The sequence below is a fragment of the Equus caballus genome, chromosome 6 (assembly GCF_041296265.1).
Source record: "Equus caballus isolate H_3958 breed thoroughbred chromosome 6, TB-T2T, whole genome shotgun sequence".
NCBI lineage: Eukaryota > Metazoa > Chordata > Mammalia > Perissodactyla > Equidae > Equus > Equus caballus.
Genome location: NC_091689.1, coordinates 40332928 through 40359884, shown reverse-complemented (window position 1 = coordinate 40359884; position 26957 = coordinate 40332928). Strand labels below are relative to the sequence as shown.

General features: G+C 51.9%; 1 protein-coding gene across 47 annotated transcripts in view; it reads right to left on the bottom strand.

Annotated features, from left to right (window-relative positions):
• Positions 1-26957, bottom strand: part of MICAL3 (microtubule associated monooxygenase, calponin and LIM domain containing 3) — a 199163-nt gene that overhangs the window by 17717 nt on the left and 154489 nt on the right. For 9 of the 47 annotated variants that reach the window (XM_070269755.1, XM_070269742.1, XM_070269741.1 and 6 more), the window contains 9 exons: positions 23437-23699; positions 19319-19456; positions 14206-14319; positions 13281-13427; positions 12730-12812; positions 9766-11614; positions 9137-9231; positions 3515-3625; positions 2132-2225 (listed from right to left, as the gene is read on the bottom strand). In XM_070269755.1, the coding sequence (XP_070125856.1) occupies positions 2132-2225; positions 3515-3625; positions 9137-9231; positions 9766-11614; positions 12730-12812; positions 13281-13427; positions 14206-14319; positions 19319-19456; positions 23437-23699 (2894 nt within the window). Of the gene's footprint in view, positions 1-2131; positions 2226-3514; positions 3626-4991; positions 5043-9136; positions 9232-9765; positions 11615-12729; positions 12813-13280; positions 13428-14205; positions 14320-18050; positions 18114-19318; positions 19457-21463; positions 21554-23436; positions 23700-26957 lie in introns of those variants that run through there. The other 38 variants (XM_070269729.1, XM_070269728.1, XM_023642833.2 and 35 more) reach the window with 17 other exon arrangements.

Genomic DNA, 26957 nt, shown 5'->3' with positions numbered 1-26957 from the left:
CTGGTTGTATATGTTTATTAAAAGGTAATTATCCAAAGAACTAGAAATTAGAATTTTGGCAAAATCCTATGCCAATCTTCAAAGGTCTATTTTTTCTGGCCCCGTGGCAGTCAGTGGCTGGAATAACGTGGGCTATTACAGAAATACAGAAGCACTGTCATAGCCTCATTCTGCATGGCAGCCGACAGGTGCAGGAGTGTTTACGGACCCCATCCGCCCCAGCGATGGAACTCCGCACCTCATAACCCTGTGCCCAGGAGGGGCAGATGTCTTCCTGGAGGACTAACGCTGTGAAACACAGGTGCACTGCCTGCTGAGCTAGCCTGTGCCATGAGAGCCACCCCTCACCTCCCATCTTGGCAGAAGGAATTTGTGGGGAGGGGTAAGAAGGAAGGATGATGGGCCCAGGCTCCCTCCTGATAATCTTCTGTAAGAAAAGAAAGCAGTGAGGGCAGGGCCTGGTCAGTCCCATTGCAGCCGGGTGCAGGGCATCTCTGGTGGGTCCAGGCTACCTTCCTCCAGGAGGTCAGGACTAATCGAGGAGGCCAAGTCAGAGCATGCAGGGCAGGGAGCAGAACAAGAATGCTGGGGAATACCACAGCTTCACTCGGGGTCCTTTTAGGTGACTAGAATCTCTACTCCTGGAGAGAGGTGCCAGTGCTTGCCTCGCACTCACACGTCCCAGGTTTCTGGCCTATTGACTGCTCAGGGTTCAAGTTTTTGCATTTCACTGGTGGTCTGGGCTTTGAGCAGTAAATCCAGCATCAGGTGAGGCACAAAAGCAAGAATATCACATCCTCATCTTTCTCTCCCAGCCCCTCTCTCTTCACCTGAAAGTCATCAATGAGCTGACTGTTAACTGCAGTTCCTAGGTCCTGAAGGGCCTAGAAAGGAGACCTACTTCTATGCTTGACCCTCGACGTCCCCCACACGGACTTCAGTCCTACAGAACCCCAGGAATTCATCTTGACTCCAGGGACATACCATGGGGTCGGCCCATTGGTCATTTTCCAGCAAGATCAGATGGCAGCAACTGGCCCCATTCCTGGCTGCCTCTGATTGGTTCTTCAGTTTAGAGACAGCCTGCTGCCAGGAGACGTACCACCCTCCCCTCTGCCACACCAGAACAAGGAAGTCCTGCAACGCCAGGCCACGCCATTCTTCATCTTCAGCCTCACAATGTGAATGCTGAACCTATAGGCTGGACTCTCTACAAAGAGATGTTTCCTCACCAGAGATGGGACCGAGACTCTGGAACTCTTGAGAAAGCAAACATCAGTCACTCCGTGCCTGAGTTGGGGCTACAGTGGGGCTGGCCCATGGTTTCAAAGTCCTGAACCAAAAAAGCTTCTCGGGCCCTTAGGACCAGGGATGACTCAGGTACTTCCTTGCTTTCTCTGCCCAACTGTGCTGGACCTACCCCCCAGGCTGCTTCGTGATGAGCAGGTGTGGCTGCACTATACTCTGAGCTCTTCCCCAGATGGCAGTCACCAGGCACATGGCCCGCATGGCTATCTCCCAGTGTCTGTGCCATGCCAGCTCACCATAGTCCCCGAGGCTCTCCACCCTGCCCTAAGCGATGGCCTCTGGGGAACAGAGCTTGGTTCACACTGGGAAACATGTGGGTTCTGCCCACAGGAGGTGGTGAGGGCTCTGCGGGGTGTGTTTCATCATGTGCTCTGTGCAGCTTGGGCAGGAGAGGAGCCCAGAGAGCTAAGAACAGGAGGTGGCAGGTGGGGAGCAGCCAGGGGCCCTGCCTGTGCAGTTCTGTGATGGTTCCTCATGGTACAGTCTCTCTCATTCCCAGTTATTTTCTTCTAGAGAGGATGGTGGGGTGGGACGCCCAGCGCTTGCCATGAGCAGGTGAAGAGGACTGAGATTTCATCCTACAGGAAGATGGCAAGCCCTAAGACAGGGTGGAGGAGCAGGTCTGGCCTGGGGCAGTCCCAACAGAGTTGCTTTTCTTTTCCTTTCTTAACAGGAAGCCCCAAATCTCAGTGATGTGGGGACCCAGAGAATCCTGCTGGAAAAGAAGCTGAATTCCAGATGAGGTGATGCCAACCAGCCTACCACAGGGGGTGGGGGCTTTCCTTCAGGAACAAACTCCTCACAAAGGACACCCAGACAGTACCTGCCTCACCGCGGAGCGCCTTCTCCACAGCGACCCCTCTCTCCTCCAGCTGCCTCTGCTTCTCCTCCACCTGCTCCAGCTGCCGCTGGATGATCTGCGGGAAAACAAGACAGTAGAAGCACCCAACTTTTCCTCTTATCTCCCAGCTTTCAGGAGGACAGCTGAACTGCACACAGAGAGGACACAGACAGATCAGGTCACAAGTTGGAAAGGCTCAGTCAACGGGTGTTATGCCTTGAGTGCAGTGTGCAGAGCACCTGCATCAACCCCCAGGCCTTGTCAGCTGTGCAGACCCCAGCCAGTAACCAGTAAGCACCGGGTGCATGGCGGCACATCAAAGGGGGGACCAGCCCCTCCTCAGGGCAGTTCAAAGAAATCAAGTGGAGAGAAACTCCTGTAGGAAGGATTCAAGATCTTCAACCTAAGATCTTTCCGATGGCGAGGGTACAAAAACAGGAGCAGGGGCTCTTGGAGAGAACTGCAGACATGCTGTCTCTACAAGATAAAAAATTAAAAAAAAGATCTAGAATGGAGCCACAAGCCGGAATCTGGATGTGAGTGATGAGAAGTTTCTCTGTGCTACGTGGGACTGATGACCGACACCCAGAAGGATGTCCAACCCCAAGCAGCAGCCAATGATGGGTATCTGTGGAGAAGGTCACACCGGAAAGGAATAAAATCCAGGGAGCCAATCAGACACAGAGAATGGGGATAGAGAATAACGCACGAGAAAAGGACTAGAAGACTGGTGGTTTTTGATGTTTGATGAAACACTGAATTCAGAGGAGCATCCTCCTTTGTATTTGTATTTGCTGTTAATCCTTCTCATTGTTGTAGAGCTTTTGATTAGCATCCTTATCTTTAGGAATACAACTATATACACTCGACTTCATTTAAAAAAACATTGTATTTAGGTATCTACTAACACTTTGTATAAGGAAATTGTCTTTTGTTCAAAAACAAAATCTAGAGTGGTCTAGGATCTGAGAGGCTTGGAGATAGGCTGATGACTGGAGGGCAGCTGCGACGTGTAAATCCTTGGCCCGTTGGAGGCTCAGGGCACAGACTGCCTCTTGGTAACAGTTCTCACAACTGAAGCAGCGGACTTTACAGGGTTAATGCAGATCCAGGAAGTCGGGAAACTCAGTGCTTGGGCTCTGCCCTTTCCGCCAACAGCTCCACAAAGTCGAGGCCTCTGCAGTTACATCAAGCCTGGGGCTTGTGGCCTGAGACTGTCCGCTCAGACAACGGGGACACCCGTCTACCTCTGCTCTGCCCTCTTCACCCTCCCTCATCACTGATGGGGACAGGCAGGCTACAGAGGAGGATGCTGCCTGGGACTTTCCCATTTGTGAGTCGCGGCCCCGCCATCTGTGGTTTTACCTGGGCTCGGTGCAGCCGCTTCAGTTCCTCTTGCTTGGCCTGTCTCCGAGCTGCCTTCTGCACGCGGCGGGTCAGCTTGGCATTCAGCTCCTCCTCTGTGTAGGTTCTTGGCTGGAGAGAACAAGAGCATTCCTCAGGCAGGGGCATGCAGGCCTGAGACGGGTGTGAGTGCTGGTTGGCAGGGCGTGGAGAGGACTGTCCCCTGCACTGGGGCTGCCTGTCCGCAGAGTGCCCGCTGGGTAGACGGAGGCATGAGTTGTGCGCAGACTCAGCCAGCGGCTCGGGGCACGCATCCCTGCTACAGCCCTAAATGCCGCAGGGAACACTGAAGATCTCCAAGTGAGATGCTTCCCTGCCAGGACAGGGATGGGAGGCTGAGTGGGGACTGACTATTAGGAAGTTAAAAGGACAAGGGGACATACACTCATTTATCACTGAGATCACCTGTTTCCCATATAAGGCTGTCTGTTCTTTTTAAGACTTTGTAGGGGTAAATGTATTAGTAAAATGTTCCCCAAGCCTCCTGCTTCTAGGAGGTGTGCAGGGAAAGGAAAAAGAGAAAAATCAGGGAACTTTTATTTTCTTGTTTGGTTTCAAAAGCCAACTCTCTTCAGATGAGTGATATATGATTCTTTTAAGAAGTAACATCTGAAATAGGAAAAACAGGGATGCTTCTATTTTAAGTCTGGTGAACCCCAAACCAACTCTACCATCTAAGGAAGGAGCTGAGGAGGTGAAGCCAGCTTGCCTCTGAGGTCTGCACAGAAGCAACCGCCAGCCCGGAGAGGAAGGGAGGAAGTGGTCTGGCAGGGCTGTTTCAGCCAGTGCCATCAAGAGCCGAGGAGGCGAATGACCAAACCCAGTGCAATTCTGCCTGCAAACATGGGCATGAAGGGCTCCAGGGAGGGTCAGACGCTTTGAATAAACACTGGGCAGCCAGTGAGAGGCAAATGTTGAGAGTCTGCCTCTTAGAAATAGAGGCAATTTGCCTCCTAGAAAATAAAGAAGGGAGACTTTTACAGACTTTAAAGGAGACTTTCAAATTTAACTCAGGAATATATCCTAATAACCTTTTTTTTTCCTAGTAATTTTTATTTTAAGAGCTCAAGTGATGGTAGAGGGCCAACTGAACAAGTCAGGGGTATCCTAAGCATTTCACCCTGCAGATCACAGAGCTGAGGGCTCAGGAACTCCCCATTCCTTTGGTGCCCAGTCCCAAAGGGCAGCAGCCCTGTCCCCCAGGCACCTGGATCGAAATGACACATGCACTCCAGCCAGGGAAGAGCGGGGTATCTCCCCGTCCTTCTTGGTCATGATGCAGCTAGAGAGAGTCCTGCTGCCCGTGTCTGCTGCTGCTCCATGCACATGTGAACGCAGTTAGTGAGGGTGCGGCTGGAAGGCCAGGGCTGGGGGTTGCTCTGGTGGTTAATCACAGACATGCATGCAACATGACCAGCCAATGGGAACGAGACACTACCTTTGATGCATATGATCTCCTGAATGCCAAGGCGTGTGGCACATAAATCGACTTTTAAGGGGATGGCAACAGAAAACAAAACAGAATAGTAATAATAATAACAATTAAAAAATTAAAAATAGAACACAGAAATGGAGCAAAATCAGTTAGAAGTTTAAAACAAACACACAAGACTAAAACATACGATTATTTTGCACGCTGTCACGCACGACTGTAAGAGCAGAACCTGGGGTCAGGTCCTAGGAGAGCGCCTTAGTGAATCCAGGTTTTCAATTAGGCCTGGTTCACTTTTCTACTGAGAAGAAAGTTTCTTCCTCACTATGCCCCAAATCTTCTCTTTTCTCTTCTCAGTCTTCCTTATGTATAAATTAAAACTGCTGGGGATGCTATTTCTCCTTTAGTAACCCATTTGCTTGTGGAAATTCAGACCCCTTCTTCCAGCTGAACGCTATGGGCTATTGGATGGAGGCCAGGTGGTGGGAGATTCCTGTCACCAGAGACACAGACACAGAACAAACTGAGTGTCAACCCTCACATTCCCTCCAGTGGTCCTCTCCTGGCAGTGATCCTGAACAGGGCCAGCTGGGCTCCTAGTGGGCCACCTGGCAACCCTAGGACAGGGGGCGGGGCCATTTCTTCATTATATACAGTGAAAGGGACCTGAAATAGCATAAATAACTGATATTCATCAAAAACATTTCAGGCAGTAATTGTGACCTCTTCTCACTCCACTAAACCTTGAGCAGATGTGCTCAGAGAGCCACGGTTGGTGACCTCTGCTCTTCCAGTCCTCTCACCAACCCCAGCAAACGGCTAAAAGGCAATAAGGGAGGGAGGGAGGAGGTGGTGGGGGTCTGGGTGCCCCCGGGTGGGGAGATTCTGAGAGCGTCAGGACGGACTGTGTGTCCCCGCTGCCCTGCTGCTCCCCCTGCTTCTGTGGGGCCCGGCCCACGGAGTACGCTGCCAGAGCAGACTGGCCCAGAGAAGACTGAGTTTCCTTCTGAGCAGCGACATTAACTGTGAACCCCTACACCTTGCCTCAGACTCACCCATCTCTCCCACAAACTAGAGTGAGAAGAACTTCATTATCAGAACAAGCCAGCTAAAAAAAAGTAGACAGACGCCTTCCCCAAGCAGTATGTGAGAAACCCCACAGGTACTAGGCAACTACAAGCTAAGGGGTCACCTGTAACATCTGTACTGTGGCCGGTGTAAAAAGTGGAGGGGGTGGGCAGTCATTTACCAATTTCTGGGGAGGGTACCAGCTTGGGAGAGGCCAGGACCAGAGGACTGAAATCATGACCTGTGCAGTGCGTCAAGAGTGGGGCCAGCCTGAGAGCTGGCGCCTTTGCGGTGAAGGCGGGGAGGGCCTGCCAGCGGGCCGATGCACACGCTCTGGTGTGCAGTCAGACTGAGGCAGAGAACTGAACGTGAGTTATCTCTTACTGGTAGTGCTGCAGGTGATTTTTTTTTAAAATCTGTATTATCTTTTCTATATAAACATTTTAATAAAAATAAGTGATTTTTAGTGGGTTTTTATTTTTTTTAATGAAACAAAACTCAGGCACTTGTTTTACAGATGCCTGACTCAGAGATGGGTCTGTGACACAAGAGGAACCATTTCCCCAGCTGTGCTGCCCTAGCAGCCTCCAGCTGTGGGGTCCAGGCACAGCTAGCAAGATGCTCCGTTCTGAGTAAATTCACACCCACTTCTGGTGTCTCCACTCCCCTCACTTCTTACCCTGAAAAATTTCAAACCTACAGAAAAGCTAAAAGAGGAGGACAGTGAACATCTGTATACCATTCACCTAGATTTGCTAAATGTTAGCATCTTGCCACACATTTGATATATATAATCTTTACATGTAATCACTTCTTTCTGAATCATTTGAACATATCATGATCTGTCATCCCCTCAGATTTTAGCGTGTACTTCCTAAGAACAGAGACATTTTCCTACATGACTACAGTACCTTCATCACTTACAAGGTACTTAGCATTAATGTGATAACGTTGCAGGTTTATGCACATTGTACCGCCCATGATCAAGTTTCCTTAAATGTTCCAAAGTGTCCTTTGTGGCTGTTTTTGTTTCGGTCTGTTTTCCTGCCTTAGCTTCCACGTCTTGAAAATACACGGTGCCTTGCTCTCACTCGGCCTGACCCCATAGCACAGTGGGGGTCGGGCAGCAGGTGTACGCTCGGCTTTGCCTTTAGCGTCCCTACGCAGCACCCTGACGGGCTCTGCCTCCGTGGGCGCACGTGGACCATGAGCCTCCCAAGGCCCCTGGTTCTGGGCTTCTAGGAGTGGGACTAAGACTTGTTTGTCTAGGTGGGGTGTGTGCCCCAGGCCTGCGAGGCCCTGGGAGGGGCTTTGGTCAGTGAGATATGTTGCTGAGCCCATGGCCTTGGCATAGCCAGCTCGGGCAGCCTGCCACTCAGAATTCTGCCAGGATGCTTCAGTAATTAATAGATAAACAGTGGAGAGACCTGACCACAAAAGGACTACAGATGGAAGCTTCTGACCAACACAGGATGAACTGGCTGTACATCTGCACATCTGCACTGAGAAAAAGGCAGGCTTGCACCACATTCTCCTTCTTCTCAGACTCCCTAGCAGTGCCAGTCTCCAGTGTGGGGAGGTTTAGGGACCCACACACATATCCAGAAGCAATTCTCAGTGCAGTGCTGATGCTCCCGCCTGGGCAGGCTCCACACAGAGCACTTGATGGAGCACATGAAGCCGGGTCCTCGTAGGGAGCACAGAGGAATCCAGCCTTAACTCAGTGCTGGCCTGGCTGGGACATGGGAGTCTGGCTCTGCAGATGGATGGGGTGGGGTAGGATGAGAGGTCTTACTGTCTAGGTATCCTTCTAGGAGAGTGGAGAGAGAAGGGGTCTCGTGGCGAAGAGAGACAGACAAATCAAGAATGAGATGAGAACTAAAAGACGGGTTTCCTCCAGTTTGCCAAGTTATTATTGGGAGGAGGGAGCTGGAAATAGGCTGCAGAAGTCACCTCTACTGAACGGGCATGTGAGGGCTCAGCCCTGCCATGGCCCTTCCTGGAAGTCAGCGGAGGGCAGACTCGAGTCCAAGCCTTTGGAAGCCTTGTGAAGAAGGTGCATGATGTTCTGGGAAAGTTTTCATTCAAAAAAGGGAGCTGAAGGCAGCTGGGCTGTCTCCTTGCACAGGAGGGTGTGCACATACCCCAGGGTTGGACAATGGAGACAGGCTGGGAAGGCTGCCACCGAGCTTCACCCACCCCTGTGAGCTGCTCGGCCTTCCTGCAGTCCCCACCCCATCACTGGCTCTGTGACACAGATGCCCTGTTAGAACTGTCCCTAATCCCTCTCCATCCTCCAACTTCACTGTGTCTCGACAAAGCTATAAGAGCCCTGGAAAATCAGAAGACGGAACAAAAAGAGAGGCTGGTGGGGAAGGAGCCTTCACACAGGGCTCGCTCTCAGGAGAGCCAAGTGAGTGGCCACACTGTCTCCCACACTGGGGGCAGCGAGAAGGGCCATGTCAGACCTCTGTCATGCCCTACTCAGCACAGGACCCAGGTCAGATTCCTGGACCAGTTCCTTGATAACAAAAGATGCTCTCTACTCCACAAACGCGCAAAGCAGGCAGGACAACAGGGCGTATGCCTCAGGGGCTCAGCCTCCATCGACCGTGCAGACCCCGAGCCCCATCCCAGCCTCCCCCAGACCCTGCGGCACGGGCGACCCTCCTCCTGTCACTTGGGCACTGTGGATGCTAGTGTACATGAGATTTCCAAGGACAAAAGAACTAACGAACAGCACCCGGCTGTTTCCTAGATGCAGCTTTGGGCATGGATATCTGTCTCCTTCACAAGAACTGAACACAGGAACTCTTGCCATGGATGCAATAATTCCCAGCTATTCACTGAAAAAGCCCAAGAGGAGAGCTCCTTTCAGGCCTCTCTTACTTGGATCACTGGGCTGGGCTCAGGATTCAGCTGTCTGTCTGCTGGGAGACGAGAGGAGGGCGCTAACTCCCCACCCCTGGCCTGAGACCGGCTTCCCTGTCCTCCACCTCATCAAAAACCAACACTAAACAGAGCACAGGACCCAAGGTCCCTCTGACCCCTTTGGAAGCCCCACGACCAACGGGCCTACATACCTCTCGCCTAGACTTCTGGGAGGACCTCTCCAGGATGTCGTCACTGGAGAGGTCAGAGTCCTCCGAGAAACTCAGCTGGCGCCCGAGCTGCAGCCCTAAGGGGACAGAAAGAAGACGCCAAACAAGGATGGCGAGCAGCCCGTTAGCATCACGGCGCTGTCCCGATTTCTACATTCACAAGAGCAGCCGGGGAGAGGGCTGGAGGCCTGATCTCCTTCTAGTTTAAGTGATTTTGTTCCCATGATGGGGAGATGGAAGCTCAGAAGCTGACACTTGTCCTGGCACTGGTGGTTTAGAGCCAACACTAAATAAATGGTGCCCCGAAGAGAGCCTGCCGGGCACCTCCTTCAGCACTGTGCTCCTGCCTACTCCAAATTGGGCCCTCCTTTGGGGCAACGTGACCGTAAGAAGGGCACAAACCTCCAAGGCTCTCTTACCCGGTTTCAAACTTCCATCAAACAGAACATGCTCCCAACCCACAGTTAGGTTCCCTTTCCCCCACCCTGAGCAGAGCTCCCGAGAACCCCTGCGGGAGCAGCGTGGGGAAGGGGATCTTTGAGAAGAGTCAGATGAATGGAGAAGGCACACCTCATGCTCCGTCCCACGAGGGGCCCTCGGTGCTGACGTACCTGCCCTCATGAGAGGAGACATCCTGTGCTTGCCCGAGTCCACAGTGGTCCTGCTGGAAGGGGTGCTGGAGCAGGACTTGTCCTCACCCTTCTTCTTCTTGTCCTTCTTGTACCCAGAGAAGACTGACTTCCACAAGGACTTGGGCTTGGTGGCTGCTTCCTCTAGGAGGCTTGGGCTGGGCTTCTCCGGGGGCCGGCCCGCTCCTTTGGACTTCTTCTCTTTCTTGTTTCTGCGAGGGGAGAAGAGTGACGATCTCTTCTTGCTCTTCCCACTGGAGCCCTCAGATGAGGTGACTGAACCATCTGGGCCCCCTGAGTCCGATGGAGGAGAGAGGACCCCCTCACTAGTGGCTTCATGCTTCAGGGTGGGCTCCTCGGGGCCTTTTAGCACTGGGCACTTAGGAGACTCTGGGCCGACTTCTTTGCCCTTGGAGAGCACAGAGGCGGCTCTGCGGGCGGTGCCACCGGGGGGCCTGGAGGTCCCAGCTGCCATCTCCATCTCCTTCATCCTACTCAGCTGCTTGGCCATGGCATCTCTCAATGCCTGGCTCTTGACAGACTTCTCCCTGGCTCGCATGCGCTCCTCAGCCAGCTCCTTGGCTTCTGGAGAGACTAAGGGCAGCCCCCTCTTCTGTGGCTGGACCCCACTCTCCTGAGTAGGCAACCTACCATTCTCCTTGGCTAGGGGTGGCTGGAGGGGCTTCTCAGAGCAGGACCAGCAGGAGGGGGGTGTGAAGAATTTCTCCTGCAGACTTGAGTCTTCAGTCTTGTCATCATACGTGTCTTCCACATCATCGGCAAAGGGGATCTCCTCCACACTCTCTACAAATGACTTCCGCAACTCCTCCTGGGGGGGCCGGGCAGACTCCCGGGGGGGACGCATAAAGGTAGCAGGTGGCAGAGGTGGGATCACTGAGGCCTTGGGCCCAGCTTCCTTATGCTCGTACCCCTGATACGGCTTCCCTTGAAGAGTGGCGGGCTCCTCGTCCGGAGGCGGAGGGGGGGGCGGGCTGGAAGGCGGAGTGAGCATGGTGGAGTCCGAGGTGTTGAAGCTCTGGCTGCCCAGAGTCTTCATGTTGGAGGAGCTTTCTTGAAGGCCCAGCCCGGAGCTGCTGGACAGGTCTCTCTGCTCCTCGTGGGAGCTCTTCAGCTGTCTGTCAGAGGGGGACTTGGGGGTCGGCAGGGAGGGCTGGTCACCATCTGACTTTGGCAGGCCCAGCCTCTTGGGAATAGGTGGTGGTTTTAGAAGATGGAGCCCCTCACCCTGCGGAGACTTCTCAACTGAATAGGACTTTGGGGACACTGGCTTAAAGGCAGGTGAGGGGAAGCTGGGCTCCGGCCCTTTGCTCCGATGTACGGGTGTTAGCCCAAGGCTGCGGCGGATTTCGGCGCTCTTCATCCAGAACTCTGCCACTAGGTCATTCCGTTTCAGGACCTCGTCCACAGCAAGAGGGCTACCCAGGCTGTCCTTGGCATCCCCTTGGTTCTTCATGGGGATGGGGGTCAGGGGGGTCGATGTTTTGGCTGGAACAGGCTGGAAGCGTATGGGGGACTTGGTTGGGGATGGTACAGTGGCCTCAGAGGAAGGCTGAGGCTGGGAGCAAATGGGGAGCTGGGTGGGGGGGGTGGAGGCGGCCAACGATGACAGGTGCTGTGAGCTAACTGGGGAGGTAGGTGTCCTGGCTTCCGGCAGAGCCACTGGCTGTGAGCGGATGGGAGAGGGCACCACTTTCTGATCAGTGGGTGCTTCTGCTCTGGGCTTTGCTGTGAGGAGCAAAGGCTCAGGGAAAAGGTGCTCTCCGGGCGATTTCCCGTTGGCAGCGGCAGAGGTGAGTGGGCTTTGGGCCCCCTGCAGAAAAGGAAGATAGAAGCTGCTCAGAAGGTAGGGTTTTAATGTCAGCAAAGATCCCTTGGGGCGCTCTCTCTCTCTCAAAAAGCCTGTGCTTCCTGAAATAAATTCCTCTCTCTGTCCTTTAAGCGATTAGTCAAACGGTTCCAGAAGAGCTTTTCTCACTTTCTGCTCTGTTTGTCCAATTTTTAGAACCACTCTCCTGAGTTGAACGGACTCAGCTTTCAGGGTTTGGTTCATCTTAAACACATCCTATATTCTTTGTCCACTGGAGTGAACACTGGTGAAAAGCACACTAATGAATTCAGCCCTCACTTCCCCACCATCAGCTCCCAGACTTCCAAGATCTCTGACGTACGAACACAGGGGCCAACACTGTAAGAAGATTTAAAATAGCCATCATTACAGTCTGTATTATAAATTGTCCTTCCCCAGAAGATCAGAGATCCAGATATTCCTGCACAAATCTTCATATCACCCCATCCAAGCACCTCGGCCAAGCCACCCATTTCACAGATGAAATCTCCAAATTCATCTTGCTGCTTAGAATCCCAAAGCCAAACCAGGCAGACCCATGTCTTGAACTCTGGCCTCCCTCCCTGATCTGTCCTCCAGACAGTATTTCCCAAAACGTGTTCCATGGGACATATTGTTACCATTTTTTACGTAGCATTCTCCAATGTGTGGTTCACACAACACTGGTAACCTGGATAAATATTTTTAAATTTAAAACTCATATTCATTTTAACATATTAACAAAAAAAAAAACGCACCCATCACACCAAACCAGTGATTCCACAAATATTATCACTTTAATTTAAAAATAAATTTATTTTTAAAACAGTAGAGTATGTGGGCACCACAAAGAGTGACATGGTAGTGGGGTGACTCAAGTTTGGGATTGGTGCAGAGCAGGGTTAGGGAGACACTGCCCAGACTGCTGTCCCCATGGCAAGGACTGGGCTTGGAACCCCAATATCACTCCTGTTTTCAACAGCCCCGCTTAGCACAAGAAACAAAAAAAATGGGTTCACACTAAGGGCCCTAAGACGAAGAATTAATACGTCCACTCAGGGTCCCATCAGCTCTAGCCCACGGGGAGCCCCAAACCTTACCTCTGTCTCAGGGCTGTGCACTGGGGAGAAGAGGACAGGCTGTTCCTCAGGGGACCGAGTGGGGCTGGAGACTTGGGAAGGACCTGAAAAGAAACAGGCACAGGATTTACAGCAGGAGACCCCTCATTCCCACTGACGGCTCCTCTCCCAGCCAGCTCTGCAGTGGGGCCACGCTGTCAGCCAGCCACTGGCAGACACCGAAAGGAGAGCAAGGGGACTGTGATTTCCTGAAGCGCCCGTCTTCTCCCTCTGCTTGAGTCACGGGGGTGGCTTTTATTTATGTGTACGGTCTGTGTCCAAAGCTTCGAGGTCTACCTTCTACCCTTTCATAGCCCTAAATAACACACAGAGAGGGGCTGTTGGCCAAAGCCATGTGCAGGGCACGTGCACAGGGACAGGGAGGAGGACCACAAGCCAGCTGTCTGCCATCTGGAGGCTGGCGTGTGGCGCCCTGGCTCTGCTCTGACGGCCTGCATCCTTGGTGCCCCTTGCATCCTCGAGCAGCTCTCAGCAGGATCCGGGAAGCAGTTTCTCCTCAACAACAGACTGACCTCTCTCTTGGCGCCTTGGTGTGGCCGGTGGTGGCTCCTCCTCATTTTCTGATACCCTCAACTCCAGCTCCGCCTCCACTGCTGCCTGGTGCTGCAGGCGCAGCTCCGTGTCGGCATCTGAGGGGACGTCATCAGACCAGTGCTGATCTGGCAGAGGGAAGGGGGAACACGGAACTTGAGCGAGGCCATGCTCATTTCCCAGGCTCCTGTCCTCCTCAGAGAACAGCCCCATCAGCTCTTCAGCTGCAGTGCAATTGCTGTGGTCGGGACCCAGCTCTGCATCCCAGCTGGGCCCAGCCCACTGGTCCCACCCAAGCTTCTGAGGGACGTGCTGAAAGCATGTTATCCTCTGAACAGTGTTCTCGTTAAAGCCTGCCGTGCTGTCTTCTTTTTAAATACAGCCAGGTGACACATGATGGGCCACAACAGAAAGAAACATGTGGTGTTTCAGGAGGCCCTGCCTCTGGGGACGCACCTCCCGGCCCAGCGCCCCCAGTGCCACAGTGGAGGGCTGTGCTCCCTCACACTCTTGCCTGGACTGTTCTCATTTCTCCCAGCTGAGTCTCTGCTCCCCTTTCCCCAACCAACCAACCAGACTATAATTCTCAAAATACCATCTCCTTGTTCCTAACTTTCACAGCTACAAATATAAAGCCTCAGATTGGCTTGTCTCTCAACTACAACTTAACGAATATAGGCCATGTCAAATGGTGGCTTATGGGTGGGTGAAATGACACACACTCAAGTTAATGGCAGAACAAGGGGACAAACCAGGACCCAACAGCCACCTCCTCTGAGCTCCTTGCTTTTGCTTTAATGTGTATTGTTGACGTATTTCCTGAGTTCAAATCACTCTGACCCTGTCCCCAGTGGGGAATAGGGTGGTCACCATGGGGGAGACGGTAGGCTCTGGGGTTCCCCGTACCATCATCCAGCTCAGCACCAGTGTCCCCTGTGTCCCCATTCTCTGCTGCCTCCCCTTCTATCTCTGCCGGCTCCGAGTCCACATCTTCCTCCAGGTCATTCTCATCAAATGGAACTGTAAAGCAGAAACATTCAAAGAAAGGAAGAAAAGGAAAGACAGACCAACAGACGGACTGCCTTTGCAGGCGGGAAAGCGGTAGTGGTTTTCCCAGGCTGTAATGTGCATACCCTTAGGAGACATGAGAAGGCAGACTCTGAAGTTTCTGGATTTGGACCCCAAGGTGGAAGTCAGTCAGCCTTGGGGGGAAGCTTCTCAAAGCAATGTTGGTGCTGGGGAGGCCTGGACCTTCCTGAACACGAGACTCGCTTGTCTCGACTCGAGCAGGGCTGACTAGAGGGGAAGAGCAGCTTAAGGCCTGGTCGTCTTTCCTCCTCCTCCAGAGGCTGCCATAAGAGCCCCCCTCTGAGAATGACAGAAGGAAATGCTGATTCTCCAGGTCCAGGCCCAGCAGGCACCAGCTGCAAATTGAGCAGCAGTCATGGCTCATATGCCAGACACTGTGTTGACTCTTCACAGGCCGTCAGTCAACGAATCCTCATAATCACACCATTAGAAGGAACGTTTCCAATTCCTATTGTTCAAAGAGAAAACTGAGGCCCAGAGAGGTTAGGTAATTTGTTCATGGCCACAGTCCTCAATCTGGTGGTTGCAGTGTCGTCTGTCAGTGAAATCACTGTTGGATAGTGACCCACCGAACCCCTGAGGGCACCATAGCTCTACTCTTAACTGACAGACGGTGCAGCCTCGCCTGGACCATTTAGAGAAATACTTTCTTCAAGTATAAGGGAGAAGGATGAGGGAATATGTAAAGTTCATTTTCTGGGCTCATGACTAGCTCTTTAGTGCTGCAAAATGAGGCAAAGCACAAATCCACTTCATTTCTCCTGTGGAGGAACCAGCCCCTAAACACACACACACACACACACACACGGACTCTCACGCCTGCTCCCAACCTCTGCACTTAGAACTCACACTAGCAGTATAGAGCCGGAGAAGGCACGTAAGAAAGCAACGAGCACCGCTCTGAAGGGTGCTGTCAGACCAGTGTTCCCGAGACTAACAGCACCTGCTCGTCAGGGGTCCTGAGGGTTCTTCTGGAGCTCTAAGCAGAGCCACCCTCAAATCATTCCAAAAGGTTTTCATTTCAGGAAAAAGGGTTATGCCCTAATTTGCATACACAAGAGCCTGAGGATCGAAGCCCAAGGGACTGCAGGCCACAGAGGAATCGACTGTGGCCCAGCTGGCTTAAAAGGCCATGCTGGAATTCGAGAGGACAGCCCACGTAATGACCAGACCCTCTACAGTAAGTGTCTCCTCACAGTCCACCCTCATGAATCTGCATCCCAGGCACCTTAAGGATGTGCAGAGTGAGTGAGGCCACCGAGGCCAGAGTACAGTCATGTGTCGATTAATGACAGGGACACGTTCTGAGAAAGGCATCCTTAGGTGATTTCGTCATCATGAGAACATCACAGAGTATACTGAAGGGGAACAAAATTTGCCACCCCAAAATGTGTCTCTTTAACATGAGCATTATTTCAGGATGATTATTTTTAAGGAAAAAAAGACTCAGAAAGTGCTTCTTGTTACCTACCCCTTAACTGCCTAGAAGAACTCGGATTAAAAAAACCTGTCTCAGGAAGTGAGACACGAACTTAGCATCACACTATCACACTAACAAGGTGGCAGTTACATGAGGTTTGTTTTTGTTTCAAATAATTCCTTAAGCTGTATATCAGCTTATTAAAAATAAAGTGATGGTTCACACTAGTTTTGAGGAACCACACGATGGTTTGGAAAGGACTAGACAGTCCAGGTTATGGGGAAAGACGGGAGAGCTCCAGAACGAGTTCTATGCTGGAAAAAAGTTAATGTCGCATTCGTCCTTTTGAGATGCCGGAGGGGCCCATGGAGCTGGCAATGCCGAGGAGCTTTCCTACGACGATGGCATTTGTGGGACAATACTGGGGGGAAAGCGACTTGATTATTTCCACAGGTTTAAGACCTTTGTGTGATGACATTGTTGGTCACTCAAGGAAGTCAGTTCATCACACAGCAAGGAGTGGGCCCTCTGAGGCATAACCAAAAGCCCCCTGCCACCTGAGCTTTCTGGTGGATGGTGAGTTCACTGGTGCGCTACACCACTTCTGAGCCAGCTGAGCAGGCGCCTCTCCTCCCCTCGGATCTTTCTCCTTTGGCAGTCATCCCAACCCAGCAGGAACAGAACCTGGGTCCATTCTGTGAAGAAGGCCCACTGTGCCTGACACATGTGCTCAAATGACCTGTGAGTGCCTGGATATTGAAAAGGAAATTTTACATTTTTGTTGGCAAGTACACCGGAAGCAAGCACAAAGGAGATCAGGACAAAGGACTCCCCAGTCTGCCATGGTTCAAGGCACACCACGCTGACTACCCTGATTCCCGTCTGGCCCCTTGGCCTTCACATGGTTCTCCTACTCCGAGTTTCTCCTAAGAAATGTCTGCTGTAGAGTCAGAAGGGTAAGAAGTCTACAGTCCTCGGGAGTACCTTGAAAGGAACAATTGTCATATATATCAAAAAACAAATGACAAACATGAGTGCAGCAGCAGCAGATGTTGAAAGAGACGCAGCTTGAGGGATGGAACTGGGGGATTAAATCCAGGTTAAGATGGAATGCAGGGTGCTAGAAGCTGCCACACACTATGGAAGCCAGGAATCGCTGACATACTGAGCTTCTGGTTTATTTCAGCTGCTAGCCAGGAAGTCCCGACACCTCAGCCTTGTCCAACCTTCCCGGGCATACGAACTAACTAGGGGACGGTGACCAGCAGTTTCTCTTCACAGAGCCAATGGCCTCAGGTTCGGCTCTCCCTACAGCACAGTGGGAAGGCCCCTCCTGACCTCAGCTTGCGTCCATTCTTCATGCTGTGCATGAGATGGTGGTAAAGATCCATGAGGTCCAATCCTGCCCACCCCAGAAGTCACTGCTGGGACAGTGGTGCTCAACCAGGGGCAAGACTGCCCTTCTTCAAGTGGTATCTGACATTGTAGAGAGGCATTTTTGGTTGTCTTAATGACTGGGGTGAGAGTGGAAGCTACACTATTGACATTTAGAGGGCAGAGGCCAAGGACGTTAAATGTCCTGTAACGGTAAGAACGTCCTGCCCCAAGGCCAGCAGCCCTCTTGTTGAGAAACACCTCTCCAGAAAAGTTTAGGAAGGACAACTAAGGTTTCTCACTTACCTCTTGGCCTAAGTACTTAAAGAGATGCCTTCACCTGGTCTGAAGCCATAGCTGGTGCTACACCTGGTCACCCCCGCCTGTCCTGCCACTTTCAGCTGAGCATCAGTCCACCAATGCTCTGCTCCCCTCTCTTCACTAATAAGTTTTCCATAAGTCCCCCCCTGAGTATTGACTGTCTCCTTCTCTGATATTTTGGTAGGTTTGTGGGATATTAACTGATTCCTCTACTTCATGCCCAATTGCTACCCAGTTTAATTTCTATAGACTTTAAATCTCAGTGCTAGAAATGTTCCTTTAGCTTTGGCCTTTACCCAATCTATTAATAAAAAAAATTGTTTGTCTCTGTCCTGTCCACACTATTGCTTTCCTCTGGGTCTTCCCTGAAGGGCGTGGGATGCGTGTCTGGTCCATGCAAGGACGGGCTGCCGGAGGGAGGCATGCACGTGCCCCTGCCCTCCACCCTCGCATGCACTAGCGCGGACCGGAGTCTAGTGTTAGGTACCAGCAGAGCTGCTGAGAGAGCGGTTACAGTGAGTGGGGGGAAGAAACATCACCAGACTACCTCGGGAGACCGTCTCCAGCCAGGCCTGCACTGCTGCGCGGCGTATGGAGGGAAGGCCAGGCACTGAATTTAAAACAGACGATAAATAGAGTTACACAGGAATAAGCGTTGCCAGTTGGGAGAGTAGAGGTCATCCCTAAAGTCCAAAACAGAAGAGAAACTGAGACAACGTTACAAGCCAGAGGCCCGTCCGGCACCGACGAGGGCCCACAGTCCTGTGACCTGTGATGGCTGTTCAGGACGAGGAAAGGAGAGAGAAAACACAGCAGTGTCGACCTCAGCTCAAGGGTGCAGAGCCATCCCCACTTTGCAGGCCAGTCTGACACCCCTGGTCAACAGGCTCTCTTTCCTCGACTCCTGCAGAGCTGCTGGCTGTTTAAACTGCTGCAAAAGTAGTTAACAGAGGCTGGTCTTGCCTATGGTGAAAATTTGGGGCTAGGAGGATAAAATGTTTCCAGTGAAGGCCAAGTTTCCTGAAGGCAGGGACCACCCCCTCTATATGCTCAGAACCTCGCCAGGTGGTGGCTCAACATGCACTGATTGGAAACATAAAGATAAGTGAAAGAGAGACAGAAGCTGATGACACCAAGAATCCGTATTTGGAAGATGGGGACACCGGGGTGGGAGGGATGAAGAATGACATGATAGGCGCCACATCCCTCAATAGACTCCATTTTTTTTCTTTTTCTTTTATTGCTATTCCTTAAAAGAAGCCAGAAAGGTTCATCTTCATCTTACTGTGGATCATCTGTAGATGTTCTGTAGATCATCTCACCTAAAACCTAGAGCTGGAAATTATGATAGCTACTTAGAGGGCTAATTGATATAAATCTCTTCTAAAACTTCATTTCAGTTCAGAATATGCTCCCCCACCCCGATCCTGCCAATGCACATTCACACCCAGAAACACTCCATGAGGAAAGCACCGGACATTTTATCAAGTGGAGAGAGAATAACGCTGCCTAGCAGTATGGGGGAAAGAAAGCAAATTCCTGGTTTTCCCAAGGTCAAGTTATTTTACTATTTTCCATCAGTGGAGAACGAGCCCATACCCTCTTAACCCACAGAGAACTTTACATATTCTCAAATGACAGCAAAGGGCAGTGGTCATGATTAACATCAGGAAAATGAAATGTTCTGTTGGCTCTTACTTTTGCTCAGACTGATGGTTGCGCCCTAACAGAAAAGTCCTCTGCAGCACCGAGATCGGGAGCAGGGACAGAAGGTGCTCCTGGGGGCATTGGGACCTCGGGTCTTGAAGCAGTTACCTCTAGAAGTAGAGGACTCAGAGGTCGGCACCATTCGCTCTTCCTCCTCTTTCTCATGAATATGCGTCCAGTGCACATCAGCCTGGATCTCCAAGGGATCGGCTGGATTCATGATCTGCTGTAGCCTGTGGCTCCCGGCTAGTGTACCAGATTCAAGGGGTGGAGGAGATGAGAAAGGGAGAGATGATGGGGAGGAAGGAAGGAAAAAATAAACAGTCAAAGGAAGAGGCAATGACATATCACAGGAAAGGAAACAGAAATGAATGTTACAGTATTTGCCAGGATCAGTTTGAATCAGAAAGAGGCAGAAATTGAGAATATGCATACACACACGCACCAGTGACTTCTTGTTCAACGTGATTCAGCCATTTCAAGCTTCACATATACTGTTAATTTCAACCAAGAGAACCACACATTCCAACTCCACTGCAGAAAGAACTTTCTTTTCTGATGCTCTTTTCATCTTAACTGCATTTGAAGGACCCAAATGTCATGTTAGGAAAAAAAAAAAGCAGGTCACAACCGGCCTCTGAAGGGCCATCCCTGCGGAGGACACACGTACTCAGCTCTGTCACCCAGTGCGGCGTGAGCTTCTGAGGACGCACCATTCACGTCCCACAGCACAGCGCTTACCACCAGCTGCCATGCTGACAGCTTCTCTTTTGAGATTTAAGCCAAGTGACAAGATGGAGGTGGGATGGGACAGTGTCATTGCCATGAACCAGCCAATTCATACCGGACAGTAGTTTATTTTGCTGGTACTTTGGTTTTTATCTTCTGCAGCTAGACAGAAAACACTCCCCCTTTCATAACAGGGCTCATGCTGCATGCTGGTCTGTGGCAGGGACATAGCTATGAGGAGAGGACGGCGTTAGGGGAGGCAATGGCTGGGAGAGGAAGCAGAGCTCAATCCTATAAATTCCCAAAGCTTTGGGAGTTCATGGGTAGGAATAAGACAATACCTCTGCCCTTTCTGAGGTCAAAGCCCTTTTCCTTAAACTCCATTTGGTGCCCTGTTGATCCCCTCTGGACACAGGAACTGGTTTCTCAGCTAAATGAGAATGCACCAGTGGCCCCTTCCGATTATTCTTGCTGTCAGAACCCAAGGAATCTGCATGCAGCCCCTGCCCTGTGGGCACCCTATAATCTGCGCTTGGACCACACCATTCAGTTGGGTTAAAATAAAGGGACAGCCAGCAACTTAGGGGGAAGGGGATGCTAAGGGAAGGAGAGTGGCTTTTCAGGCAGCAAGAGCAGGTGCCACCTGATCTTAAGGACTCTGGGGTTCCAGACAGGAGGCTGCTCTCAACAGTTTAACTGGACAATCTGGCTTTGGCTTCATCACTATAATTACCACCTCTTAACTTCCAAGCAGCAGGGAATGTGACATGGGCAGAAAGAACAATGAGACCACAAACGTGGATGCGACACTATGCTCTGTCATGCGTGGTGTGGCAGTGTCCCTTTTGCGCTCCTGTACCGGAGCTGCTGGGCTCTGTAGATTCAGGGACTTTTTCTAAGGTGGGTTGGCCTTATGGTGCTGGATGAGGCCGAATCACGGCAAAGTCGCGAAACAGCCTGACCGTCTTAGGACTGAGGAAGATAAGTCAAAGAGAAACAGGCCCTTTCTTCACCTTCTGAGCAACAAATGGAAGAGAGGGAGTCTTCTCCCTGGGTAACGTTCTGCTTTCTGTAACAAATGCAGCCATGGGGACTTATCAGCCAGCATCTCCTCCTTTCTCAGAGAAATGTTAAAAGGCACAGCGGAGGCAGGCCCCGGGCACCTGTGCTGGCTCCACCACTTCTGAGAGCTGTGAGGAGATGTGAGGTTCTCTGCCCTAGAGAAGAAGCCGAGTCTTCACTGGATGAGGGGAACTCACAGCAAAACATACAAGGTGCATGGCTGGGGTCAAACTCAACAGTCTGCTTATGGAGTCTTCTCTAACTTCCTCTTGAATCTCTGCCTCACATGCTATTTTGTACATGACTGTCCAAGAAGGCTGGGCCCAGCTAGGTATATGCCACAGCCTGTCAGTGCAGCTTTATAAAACACAGATCTTTTCATGTGGGACCTGCTCTTGGAGACAGATTTCAGACGGCTGCTGGGAGCCAGGGTGAAAGGTGGGCGAAGGGCAGAGAGGGTACCTTTACATGTACCCGTGTCTTCTTCTTCTGACAGATGCTGGAGCCACTGGCCTTGCCGGAGTTCTCTGTCCCAGGGGCAATACTCCCCTTCTACAGCAGGGGGAGCCCGACACCCATAAACACAGCATCAAGAATCCCGCGTGGGGATGAAGGAGGGAAAAGAGAATGGAGGGAGGAAAGAGAATAGAAAGGAGAGTTATGTTCAGCTGCAAGGCAGTAACATCCTGCCACTGTCTACACAGGCATCAAAGTCCACTGCCCAAAAGACACACATGGCGGGCTAGGAACAAAGGCCCAGGGTCTGGCTGAATTTGTCGGTCTGTGTTTCTCTAGTTAAAGCCTGTTCCCTTGCAGGTTTGGTCTTGACGCTAGTTCCAGGACCAGGGAACACGTCAGGATGAGGGAAAGTGGGGCTGACCTCACCTGAGAAGGTAAGGCTTTGACCATGCACTGTGTCTGGGGATCTAAGTCACTGAGCACACGGATCATCACGTGGGGACAATGAGGTCTGGAATGATACAAACTATCTTCCTTCCCTGGGGTGAGCTGTGAGCACGACCACCTGACAGGCAGGCCTGCGGAGGCAGCCACAGCTCTGGAGACAGCAGGATGGAGCAAAGAACCCAGGGCAGCAGATTCCCAGCCCAGCGCCTGCTTCCTTCTTGCACAGACCTTGCTCATTTCTCACAAACCAGAGTGAGGAGGGAGGGGCAGGCCACCAAGTGCTGCCTCGGTGGGCACCACCCCAGCCTCCGTCCCAGGAGGGAAGAGCAGGAAAGCCAGGTCTTCAGGAGCTCCTCAGGGAGCCTGCAGAAGGGCCCTGCCTCTGCTGTGCACTGAGGCGCACCACAGGCTCAGGGGGGCCACGCTTCTGCTTGCCTGCTCTGCCGCTCGCTCGGGGCAATGTCACGGGGCCGCACCACACCGGAGGCCCGGCTCTGTAACATGCACCCTGTCTGGGAAGGGCTTGGCACCTGGTCATGCTCAGTCCCTGCTGTGCCAGAGAAAACAGACCCTGGGATGGGACTGGGCAGCTGAGCACATCAAATTCCAGGGAGAGCAGAGATCAGCACGAAGAGCAGCAGAGCAGGCTGGTGCCAACTCGAGGCAGCCCGGGCGGGCCAGGGTTTAACGCTCTCCTCTGACTAACGGCTGGCAGGAGTTGGCGCCTACAAGGCCCACATCCTCTTCCTCCACTCCGTGGTCGCTGCAGAGTGAGCTTGGCACCATCCTCGGGAATTCAGGTCTCTCCCTGCCCTGGTTTCTTCCTCACCACCCACCTTACCACCCAGATTTCTGTGCAGCCAGGACAGGGAAGGAATGACCTTCTCTCCACATAGGCAAGAGAAGGAGGCCCATCAAGTCCTTCCTCATCACTCAAGGACACACAGAGGCAGACAGGGACAGAGCTGAAATATCTCAAGTCCAAGGCAAGAGAGCATTTCACAGCCAACCACACCAACTCAGTACTGGAGGCAATGCTCTTCTCAGGCACTGGTCCCAACACGTTACCATGTATCACTGACTGCAGCCTGGCCAACAGGCGCACAGCGCCCTCCTCAGTGCCGACAGCTGAGCAGATATGCGACTCAAGGCTCTGCAGCCTCCACTGTCCAGGACTAGAAGTTGGGGAATCCTTGAGAAAGCTAAACTCCCTTTCCTTATTACAGTAAGTTTCTTAACTGAAGCTAACGGGAAAAAAGAGAGAAAACGAGAAGGAGAGAATGAGTAACCTAACTGGGATGAAGTGCTCGCACTGGCCCTCTGCCTTCCACATCCCATTTCCACTCAGGGCGTGCACCAGAAGCCTTATCTGCACTGTCGCTGGTCTCCAAGGTCAGAGAGACAGGAGGGATGTCTCTGGGCTCTGTGGGAGGCACGTGCCTGGGGCTCGAGCCACAGGAACCTCGCACACTCAGCCCTCTCAGGGGCGGGTGGGCAGGCTGGGGGCGCGAGAAGAGATTTTTTCTGACCTTCACTAGACTCTTCCTCCTCCTCGTCATACTCCTCCTCCTCCTCCTCCTCCTCCTCCTCTTCCTCCTCCTCGTCCTCTTCATTCCCAGGCTCGTAGCTCTTCGAGGCCTCCAGTTCCTCTTCACTCTTCCCTTTCAGAAGAGCATGGATCCTCACAGCCTCCTTCCAAGGAACACCGCCCAGGTCCGAGGTGGGCAGTGGAGGCTGCTCCTCCTCCTCGTCCTCCTCCTCGTCCTCCTCCTCCATTTCAGACTCAGAACTGCTGTGGGGAAACAACCACCAGCCAAAGTGAGGGACGACAGAAACCAAGAAGGGGATGGTTGAAGCCACAGCCAGGGCCGAGTGTCCCTGCCGAGCGCCTGCCTGGCCCAGTGTGCTCCCTGCCCAGGTAAGACACACGAGGGGATGGAGAGAGTGACGGAGGGCAAGAGGGACACTCGCACACGCGTCACCCAACAGGAACCCGTGTGTGCACAGTCTGGTGGGGTGTCCTGCTTGGTGGACAGCACCATCACTGAGTTCAGGCTCTCAGAGGCCCTCAGTCTGACAGAAACTCAGCCTGGGAACAGAGAACGGAGAGAAAGCCTCCGCTCACAGGGATCCACTGTTTCGTCTAAGGAACTCAGTTCTACTTGATGCAGGTGGGTTGGAAGGCTCTCGTGAGAACCATGGCAGGGAAGGAGGAAACACCACCGAGAGGCCTACACTGAAGTCTTAACCACAGATGCGGGCAGCCAAGTGCGTGTGCAGGAGGGAGGTGCATGTGCAATTCCACGGTGTCCCTGGAGTCCTCTGAGCTGGATGCTGTGGGGACACAGGGAGTGTGGCAGCAAAGTCCTGGCTCACCACAAAGTGACAGGACAGGGACCAGGGGAAAGGCTGGAGACAACTATCCAGCCCGGGGCTGTTGCTCTTGACAATCAGCTGCATTTCCCACCACTGTTCCCTTCGCAGCCCACAGCCTAGTTCAGCTTGAAACAGGAAGCAGCGCTACATGCGAGGAGAAGACCCTGGCCAGGACTCACACAGCCAATAGCACGGATGCCCCTGCTAGGCGACACTCTGGAGCATTCGACCCTCCTCCCCTGCCCTGCGGAGAGAAGCAGTGCAACAGACAGTATGTGCATGACACTCGCTGACCGAAAATGCTGTCGGGTGCCAAGGCAGGAGAAAACCCCAAACATCATTGCACAAACAGACAAGTTTCTCAGACCCTGTTCATGGTCTGATAATTCCCCGAGTCTTTCTCAGGAGAGGCTTTGCCCTCAGAGAAGCATGTAGTTGACTGGGCTGGAGGAAATTTGGCTTTCACAATAAACGCAGTCCAACCTCTGGCACGATGCAGCCTCACACGCCGGACATGTCAGGCACGGGGGGCTGTCCAGTCCCGACTTCCTGTGATTGGGGGTGTTCTCCCCTCACCCAGAGCACGGCTGTGTGTGAGAGTGAGCAGAACACAGTGCAAAGGGACAAAGATGCCCCACGACCAGTGCTACTGGTGCCTGTGTAGTAATGAATTTAACCTTACTCAAAGAGACGTCTGGCCTTGGTCCTTGGCTTCTGGGAGGTCAACTCTGAGTGCTTGGAATGCCTTGCCTGACGGGAATGTCTCTGTTTCCCTGGGGGCCTTGGGTCATGGTGGGTGGTCTAACTGTGATTTAGGGTGAGGGCTGGCCACATCAGTAAGACTAACCATTTAGGGTGGGGGCTTTGGGTCATGTAGTATCAGCTGATCTGGAGACTGAGATCAACCACAACCACATGGGCAATCAGTCAGTCAATCAATCACTGTCTAGGTAACAGAGCCCCCAAATAAACTCTGGACACCAAGGCTTGAGTGAGCCATTACCCGTGGTTATCACGACACATTAATCCCAAGACAGTAACGCTGTCCCGACTCCACAGGGAGAGGACACTGCCCTCCGCACTTCTTCACTCGCTGATTGTATCTGGTACACTTTCCCTGCACTCCAACCACAACCCCGAGTCTAACACATTTCATTGAGTTCTGTGAGTCTTTCTAGCAAATCAGCACACCTGAGGGTGGTTTTGGGCACTCCTAAAGCTGGGTTCCTGAGCGTTACTGTAAATATTCAATAAGAACATGACTGCCCTTCGACCTTTTCAACCTTGTTCCCAGCAGAGACACAGATGAAAAGAAGTTAATCTTGTTAATTTGCTGTCTTCTTGTTTAACCTGAGGGGTGGCTCAAGGATCACAAGGACTTATGAGCTTGTTTTGCAGAAGAAAAGAAGCCTTTAAGGAGTTAAGGTCACCAGGTAGCCAGCCCCCAGCCGCTGTTGAGGCCTAGAAGTCCAATTTCCCAAGGGCTTATCTGGAGTGACAGAAACATAGATTTCCCCTGTTTTCTCTGAAACTCTTCCTGCCAAGCCCCCTTAGCTCTGTAAAGGCTCCCTGCTTTCCTCTTTCGTTAAGGTGGATTTGAGAGAACCTACCCTCCCACCTTCTCGTTCGGGCCAGTTTGAATAAATCTCTGTCCATCTCCAGGCTCTGGTGTCTCAGTGATTTTCTTATTGCGCATCAGGCACAGGAACTTGGGACTAAGAAGTTCCATGTCACTCCCACACTTCAGGTGGGTCAGAGAGAGGGCAGGGGCCAGCCCCGTGGCAAAGTGGTTAAGTTCTTTCACTCTGCTTGGATCCCGGGCATAGACCTAGTATCGCTCAGCAAACCATGCTGAGGCGGCATCCGACACAGCAGAGCCAGAAGGGCCTTTAACTAGAATATACAACTATGTACTGGGGTCTTTGGGGAGAAGGAAAAAAACAAAACAAAACACAAAAAAAGAAGATTGGCAACAGATGTTAGCTCAGGTGCCAATCTTTTTTAAAAAAAAAGGAAGTGAGGGCAGTCTTGTGGCTGTAATCCCTTCTACTTCTCAGGTGGCCACTTCCTCACAGTGCCACCTGGCTCTGCTACTTACCAGCTGTGTGACCCCGAGCTGATTATCTATGCTCTCTGAGCCTCAGTGTCCTCATCATAAGGAGGTCATGGTAATACCCACCTTGAGGGCATGTTGTGAAGATCAGGGATTTTATTGATTTTTATCGTGCTTGTGTCACACTCTGGGACTCTAGCTGTTGATTTATCTGTTGACTCATTTACACATTCACTCATTCATTCAACAAACATTTCTGAGCACCTACTAAAGCTCAGCCAACAGATAGAGAAATAAAAAGAGCCAGCTCCTTACTGTGAGCAGCTCAGTTTGGTGAATCTTACTTCATTCATTCACCCAACTAAAATTTACTGAGCATCTTCTACGTACAACGTGCTTCCTAAACACTGTAGGAAATACAAGGGTAACATACAAAAGATCCTCATTCCCAAGGGGAGATCAGATGCAAACAGGCCATGATAAAATAAGGTGGAACGTAACTACAGTGTGGTGGGGGGTTGGTAGGAGGCAGTTTAAAGTGGCAAACATAAGAATTTCGACCACGGAAAGCTTGGCATCTGGATTTTGATTATTTTTCAGTGTTTACTTAGGTATTATTTT